This window comes from Eptatretus burgeri, chromosome 3, assembly GCF_056783735.1.
Source record: "Eptatretus burgeri isolate ZD-2024b chromosome 3, Ebu_testis_v1, whole genome shotgun sequence".
NCBI classification, from domain to species: domain Eukaryota; kingdom Metazoa; phylum Chordata; class Myxini; order Myxiniformes; family Myxinidae; genus Eptatretus; species Eptatretus burgeri.
The window spans coordinates 61,504,232-61,512,568 of NC_140963.1; the positions used below are offsets into that span (position 1 = coordinate 61,504,232).

General features: G+C 43.6%; 1 protein-coding gene across 3 annotated transcripts in view; it reads right to left on the reverse strand.

The window, feature by feature from the left end:
• Positions 1-2,168: 2,168 nt before the first annotated feature.
• Positions 2,169-8,337, reverse strand: part of LOC147030032 (uncharacterized) — a 63,436-nt gene continuing 57,267 nt past the window's right edge. For all 3 annotated transcript variants that reach the window (XM_085873700.1, XM_085873699.1, XM_085873701.1), the window contains 4 exons: positions 4,888-5,108; positions 4,189-4,343; positions 3,977-4,097; positions 2,169-3,843 (listed from right to left, as the gene is read on the reverse strand). In XM_085873700.1, coding sequence (XP_085729826.1) covers positions 3,257-3,843; positions 3,977-4,097; positions 4,189-4,343; positions 4,888-5,108 — 1,084 coding nt within the window. In that variant the 3' untranslated portion in view covers positions 2,169-3,256. The remainder of the gene's footprint in view (positions 3,844-3,976; positions 4,098-4,188; positions 4,344-4,887; positions 5,109-8,337) is intronic.

Consider the following 8,337-nt stretch of genomic DNA (forward strand, 5'->3'; position numbering starts at 1 on the left):
CAAACAATGACATCGATGGTTGGCGAACATCAAAGAGAGCAAACTGAATGGTCTTTTTCACTGAAAATTAATTTACACCATCATAAACACTCCGTAGAAATCTAAACGATCGGATTAATACAAGGCTCATGTAGCAGTTTCCACCTCAGTAAAGGGTTAAAAAGAACAACTTTGAAAAGGTTGATTGGTTGGAAAAAAATTACAATTCTCAACAGTGCCGAATGGCCTCATAAGCAAAGAAATGGAATCGATCTTGCAGCTGACCTCAAGACTCATCCCTTCTCCAAATCTAATTGTAAATTTGGCTGCTGCCTAGGCCATTACACTTTGGCCGTGCTGCTTCTACGTTTACAATGGATGGATGCTCTCAATTTGGGAGAAATCAATTAAAATACATTGCGCAAGGGGTGGGATAGTTTGAAAGACAGGATGTTACAATGCAACCTGAAGCAAACGGTTTCGCTTTTCGTTCTGCTCGCACTTTAGCCAGTCGTGATAACAACGATTGCAATTGCCATTCTCCTCCTCTAAGATCGTTTGGCTGACAATTTGTTAACAATGCAGAATCTGTAAATTCAGTGCCTTGGAATTGTTTCTCACTGAACCATCAAAAGTCAGAAACGATGTTTGTAAGATGAAGAATTGACTGAAAAGTTAAAATTGCATTCTGTGTGTCTGTAAGTAAAATAAAACAACAAAACTAACAAAACAACAACAAACAAACAACAACAAAAAAACAGCTAACAACAAAAAGTAAATAAAAAAAAACAAATAAGTACCATCCTCTCTCTACAGGGCATCGGTGCTGCGGAAGCAGTTTCTTGGGAAGGTCGTACTGGGTGGTTTGCCATTGCCTTCCCAGTATTGTTTGTCAGTGCACTATCCTTTTAAATTCTGAGCGTCAAGAAAGGAAGCAACACATACCTTTTTTTTTTAAGTATTTGGTGTGATTCGGCCAGGATTTGAATCCCTGACCTCACAGACTCAGAGCGGATGCTCCAACCTTGACCACACCGAGTTGTTCTGCAATAAACTGCTCTGAAAACCTCTGCAATAAACATAGTTTTAAACTGTATAAATGAAAAATATTGGTGCACAATGACAAAAAACTACCTGTAGTTGGGAAGATGCATTTTTCAAAAATGAAGGCAACACTATAACCAGTGTCCTGTGCAGTAGGAAAGATACACAGTGCCTTTTCGGTGGTAAAACGACAGATACAAGTCTTGTCTACTGGGTAGTTATCCCAACAAAGGAAATGAGCATACATAAACCAGAATTAATATTCGTATTATCTCTTGACTGTTTGCAAATGAAGAGGGTCATCTTGGGTATTTCACATATCAAAAAAAAAAAAGGGGGACAAGAAAGGCGGGTTAAGGAATGAGGAGGAGAACAAAAGGTGGAGAAGAAGGGGAGGGGGGAAGGGAGGCTCAAAATCCCACCATTGTTTTGCAAAAGTGGCACGTGGAGGGCTCAGAGTTAAAGTTAAAGTTCGACTGGCTTTTTCAAAATTCAAGGTGGTTTGTTTTTTTTGCATGCAAGTTTGAGGCTCATGGAAGAGCGAGTTGGTAAAGGGTAAAAAGGAAACAAAGCAACAGTTGGATATGACGAGCAAGGGAATGAGCTAACAACAAAAGAGGATGGGGATAATGTAGGAAACGCAGTAACCTTTAAGTAAGAGGGTTGAGTGAGGTAGGGTGAATGGGGGTGACGTGAGATAGTGGTGTACCAGTAACCCTGGAGCGAAGAGTGCAATATTATTGAAGTCTCCGGAAGATGGTTCCACTGGGGGAAAAGAGGGACAAAAGGGTGGAGGTGGGTAGAACACCTGGATTTTGTGAGTTTGACCAGGAGGGGATTAACGGAAGAGCATGGGCATCCTAGAGGAGCTGGGGAGGATCAAGAGGGCAGAGGGAGCAAGACTAAAGGGGAGGAGGGTAAAAGCAGAGGCTACAGATGTATCTGCGATATGGGAGCAACAGACCTGGTGCTTCAGCCTCATCGTGGGATGTTCCACAAATGATGTGGGCTTTCGCAATAGGATTAAAAAATATGCAAAGATGGAGTTACCGATGCAATAAACAAAGTGTATATATAAATAAATGGATGAAAACAACAGCAAAGTAGTGTGGAAAAGCTTGATGTGAGTGGAAGCATGAGACAAATTGCATAAAGAATGAAAAATTTAATCGTTAGTCTCACAGAATGTACAATCAATGTACAAAAAGAAATCCCATTAAAACATCTGGAAATTATATTCAGCTGTCGAGTGAGAGCAATTCACATTAATTATTTTTGTTTGTTTGTTTAAAGACATGATATCATAAGAATTTTTTTTTTAATTTCACCATAGATTGGTTGTCATGTACACACCAGCATCCAGTTGTTTGGGGTGGCATGAGGGGTGATTTGTGGAGGAAGGATGAAGAGGAGGGATCAAAGGGGTCACTCAAAAGCATCGGATTTTAACGATAACTCATCATTTATTCCACATACAAAGGGGGAAAAAAACGAATGCCGTTGTATGATTGCTGTCAACAAATTGTTCCGCAAACAAAATAAAACAGCTTTTTAGCTCCAAAATAAGCACAAAACCAAAACTCTCTTTCATGACAATTCCTGAAATTTCTAATGCCCATAACATGGCACGGCAAGAGAACCGGTTTAAGTTCGCACGGCAAGCACAGCTTCATGAGCCAAAGCAAACAACAAAACGACCTTGATATGTAGTGTACACCTTTTTGTTTCAACGGTCTCAGACCTAATGAGGGGCTCTCATACGTAGGCAGTTCGGAGAATTTGATGCTATTTCGGTTTGAAGTACTTCATCTCTTTTTTTTGCCCATTTTAGAAGATAACTTTCATTTGTTTCAATTCCTTTGACTTTCAATCTCAAATAGGCTCGCCGTGTCACGGCCATTCAGAGATGCCAGGATCGACGACGTTGTATCTTGACTATGGTGAACACGGTACATTTTGCAGGGAAATCAAATGGTGCCCGGAGGAAGACGCTTTGTAGATTAGGACTTTTCCCCGAAGCGTGAACAAGGATGGACCAAGCATTCGATTTTGGCTAAAACAGCACTGGTCCAGGCTCAAGGTATAGACACGAGTTTCAGTTTGTCAATTGGCAAAGCAATTGCAGGTACTGGAATACCTCTCGGTCAAATTCATTTCACCAAAAGGTTCAAATTGGTTTTGCACCACGGTTACTTCGTGCTCCAGCCAAGCAGGAAGATTCCCGTTTCTCAAATCAAACGTTGTCAATGCCAGCATCCTTGTCAGTTCTGGCTGCCTTTTCGGTGCCGGCCTCCTCGTCGGTGCCGGCCTCCTCGTCGGTGCCGGCCTCCTCGTCGGTGCCGGCCTCCTCGTCGGTGCCGGCCTCCTCGTCGGTGCCGGCCTCCTCGTCGGTGCCGGCCTCCTCGTCGGTGCCGGCCTCCTCGTCGGTGCCGGCCTCCTCGTCGGTGCCGGCCTCCTCGTCGGTGCCGGCCTCCTCGTCGGTGCCGGCCTCCTCGTCGGTGCCGGCCCCCTCGTCGGCGCCGGCCCCCTCGTCGGCGCCGGCCCCCTCGTCGGCGCCGGCCCCCTCGTCGGCGCCCGCCCCCTCGTCGGCGCCCGCCCCCTCTCCAGCGCCGGCCCCCTCTCCGGCGCCGGCCCCCTCGTCGGTGCCAACCTCATCGGTGAAAATGTCAGTACGATTAAAGATTGTGTCTTCTCCCAGCGTCTGCAGTTTATAATGTTTAGAAGTCTTTTCCATACCTGTTTGCACCTTTGTTAATGTTTTAGGAGTGTCCTGTGTTTTTTCCGAAATCAAGCATGAAGAGGTCGATTTAGTCTCCTCATCTGAACAAGGGGCACAAGCATGGGGGAAATAACCATTAGCAGATATTTCTCTTCAATAATAATCATTGGCATAGGAAATGGAAAACAACGCGGTACAGGGTACAAGATAGGTTGAAATAAATTCCTTTCATACCAATCTCTTCCTCGTCATGCTCGGAACTAACACCCTGCTCTTCGTTTTGCAGCTGTTGCAGTTTTACCAGGTATGCTGTACGTGCTTCTTTTGTCAACTGCATCAGATGGTGGAAGTGTGTCTGTTGGGAAAGTAATGTTGGGAAAGTTTGTGTGTGCAATGGAATTACAAAATGAAAATAGTGTAGCCTCCACCATCTGAGCTCCACATACCTCGGCACCACCATAATGAAAGATGCCCACAACGCTCACTGGAACCTTCTTATGTAGACAATGTCCGAGAGAACGCCTATCAAGGGCAAAGACCACAGGAACTTTCTGTTCTCGCGCCAGCCTGATGATGGACCACAAAGCCTCATCCAAGCCACCTGCAAATATGCAAAATGGCAAACGAGGGTGATGTTGCTGACTTGGGGGTAGGGGGAGGTTGTTGTCGTGGGAGAGAATAAAATCTCAGGGGATTAAATCGAATAAAATTAAAAACAGACATACTCAGCATATATGTTGGTCCTTTTCTATATAATTTTGAGCCAGTTCCACATAATTTCCCAGTGGTGTGTGTTTCCTGATGCTATCACAATATGTCAAATTTTTGACTTGGAAACATTTGATTAAGAAAAAAAGAATTTTTTTGACACCCTCTTGTACCAACCACATCATGAGGATTTGATCTGCTACAAAAGGTCGTCAAAACGAGTGTAGAGGCTAATGTCATGCTCTCAGATGGTGCATAACCATATGTACAACATTCACTCAACTGGAAGTGCAAAACATCATATTGACAAGTCAAACATAAATACACGAAGCTGTGGATATCTTGCATTTGAAACATCCAAAATACTTCATAGGAAACAAATGGAGTACACCTTGCTTTCACAACTTCTGCTCAAACACTGCAAGCACAGTACCCACCGTGTGCCCTGCTCCTTTCGCAATTGGGTGAAAGCAACATTGCACACAGCTTTCCGATGCGCAGGTGCTTGGTAACCTCTCTCAGACCCAGCACAAAGCGCCGTTTGCGCCGTGCACGCTCTGGATCACGCTGATAGAGTCGCTCTTGGAGGCGCACCAACTCAGCGAGGAGCTGGCGCACGCACGCATCCACTTCTCGACTGAGCATCTGGCTGCAGTACCTGCATGGGACCAAAGGCTTCACACTCAAGGATTATATCCCTCGGGTCAAAATATTATTCTCCGATTTGCAGCCACACAGATTTAATCCATCCGAATGTATTCACATCAGAGGTAATTCGGGGAAAGTAGTGGGATGTTTAACAATCAAATTGATCACAAGTTATTTTGGGAGGACTTGTGGACAAAAAAAGGGAACGACAAGGATACTCCGGAGAGCGCGGACCTTCGCCACGTAATGCCTGATCTATGAGAACATATCAGGCCCAATACATTTTTGAAATATCATGCTGTGCAGGACTATATCGTTTTTGGCTCTATCTCTCAATGGTGAAGAAGCACTTAAAAATTATCAGATCCGGATTCGGATCTTCACCAGAATTTAATTAAATCTTCCTTGTCACACACCCAACATGTCCACCAAGTTTCTTCCAAATCTGTTTTGACTTTTTGAGATATCGTGCTATATATATATATATATATATATATCATTTTTGGCCCATTCTCTCAATGGTGAAGAATCACTTTAAAATTCTAGTGGTCGGATCCAGATCTGGATCTTCACCAAAATCTAATCAGTTCATCCTTGTCACACACCCAACCTGGCCACAAAATGTCATCCGGATCCATCGACAACTTTTTGAGATATCCTGCACACAAACAAACAAACACGTAGACAAACAAACAAGAATAAGACATCGTGCCGAGCACGATACTTGCAAGATCCAGATAAACAAATTTGACCTCAAAAATAATTGGTGGTTGAATTCAATGACCAAATATGCAAATCCTCTTCAAATTTCACGTGAATCAGATGAAAATTGACAATTTTAGAAATTCGGCCTATGTTGACCCTTTGGCCGATGTGGAACTCCAAAATAATTGGCAAGTTGAATTTTATGACCTGAAATACAAATCCTCTTCAAATTTCAAATCAATCGGATGAAAAATGAGGATTTTAGAGATACCATGTTAGGTTTTTAAAAATTTTTGAATACATTGTCGAGGCTCGTATGAGAGCTCATTGTTGATAGGCCATCAGCCGTAAGCTGTATCGTGCCAGTTTCGTTCCACTGATCGGGGGGGGGGGGGGGGTCGACAAAACCTTGATAATATGATAGTATATATCCAAATACATACGTATCCAAAAGTTCTCCACTCAAATAGCTACAGTTATTGTGTATTTTCATCTTGAAAATCGATGCATTCCCTGCGCTCTCTCATTTGAATTTTCTCCACTCGGATCACGTGTGGGCCACGTGACGCCTTGACAGCCAATAGATCGGCTGACATCGTATGCAAATTACGTCAGACTGTCATGTGACCAGCTAAGTTGTCCAAGATGGCAGCTTCCTGCAGGGAGGAAATCACCGGCAGCTGATCGGCGATTTATCGGTAATTTTTGATGAATATGGCCGGTGAGGACGCTCCCCAGTGTATTTTTCACCAGGACAATGTAGCGAACGAAGAAGTCAAACGTTTTAGTCTGTAAGATGGGATAAATGGAGAGAAAGTGTCAACAAATGGCTCGTCTTAGACGGTCACGAACGACGTTTAGCCGAGAGTGCACGAGTGTATATCGAGTGTGAAGAAATCCCTAGTCATCTGGGCTATCACGACACTTGCTACCGTCGCTTCATCGATGCAAAAAGAATACGTGGGGTGAGGAAACGTTGTTCACAAACCATGCATGATGACTGCGATTGTTGATGATTGCATGTATGAACCATCGCCAAAAAAACTGCGCTCTGCATCAAACATTGCTGGACATGTTGAGAGTTCACGGCGACACGTCCTTCCTGCTGTCTGCCTCATTTGCAATAGAGCAGATAAATACTGCAGGGTTAAAAGAAAGAGAGTCTTGGATAGACTATGCCAAGCTGAAACAGAAACAGTAGCTATTATGTAATGTCCGGCCGTGGCTGACCGATTATATAAAGCTGTCCGAGGCAGGGTCAATGCCGTTCATTCAATGGGTCGATGCGCTGGCGTTGCACAATGGTTAGTCCTCCCACGCCGGCACTCCGGGTACAATAGACCCATGATCGAAGTTTGTCCTCCCGCGTCAGCACTCCCGGCTAAACGTCGTTCGTGACCGTCTAAGACGAGCCATTTGTTGACACTTTCTCTCCATTTATCCCATCTTACAGACGTATAACGTTTGACTTCTTCGTTCGCTTCATTGTCCTGGTGAATAATACACTGGGGAGCGTCCTCACTGGCCATATTCATCAAAAATTACCGATAAATCGCCGATCAGCTGCCAGTGATTTCCTCCCTGCAGGAAGCTGCCATCTTGGACAACTCAGCTGGTCACATGACAGTCTGACGAAATTTGCATACGATGTCAGCCGATCTATTGGCTGTCGAGGCGTCAGTATGGCCCACACATGATCCGAGTGGAGAAAATTTAAATGAGAGAGTGCGGGGAATGCATCGATTTTCAAGATGAAAATACACAATAACTGCAGCTATTTGAGTGGAGAACTTTTGGATACGTATGTATTTGGATATATACTATCATATTATCAAGGTTTTGTCGACCCCCCCCCCCCCAATGAGTGGAACGAAACTTGATTTTCAGGCACTTCCTGAGCCATGGATGATGGCCTATGACCTTGGGACTATGTTGACCTTTTGACCGGTGTTGACCTCAAAAAATAATTGGCTGGTTGAATTAATTGACCTGAAATATAACTTCGCTTCAAATTTCAAGTCAATCGGATGAAAATTGAGGATTTCAGAAATACCACCTTAGTTGATGACCTTTGGCCGAGGTTGACCTTTTGACCTCAAAAACAATCGGCTTCTTCCTTATGGCAAACTACCATGTGGTGAAGTTTCGTGAAGATCCGTTTAAAATTGTCACCTGTAGATGACAAACAGAGACCAGACAGACGGAATAACAAAATGGACTAACCAATATACTTGAAAAATCTTCGATTTTGCAAGTAACAAACAGACAAAGGGGTGAAAACATAACCTCCTTCATCTTTGGTGGCAGATGTAACAATAGTCTTGATCTGAATTCTGGATCTGATTGTTGGAATGAAAAAAAAAAAAAAATTCCAACGTAATATGGCATACACACTGTTCAGATCAAATTCAACCTAGTATAATTTGAATTCTTAATTTCAAACAGTGCAGATAAGCATGCCAATGATTGGCTGTGCACAACACATAATGTCACTTAGGTGTACGTTTTACAATAATGGCTGTGAGCCTCTCAGC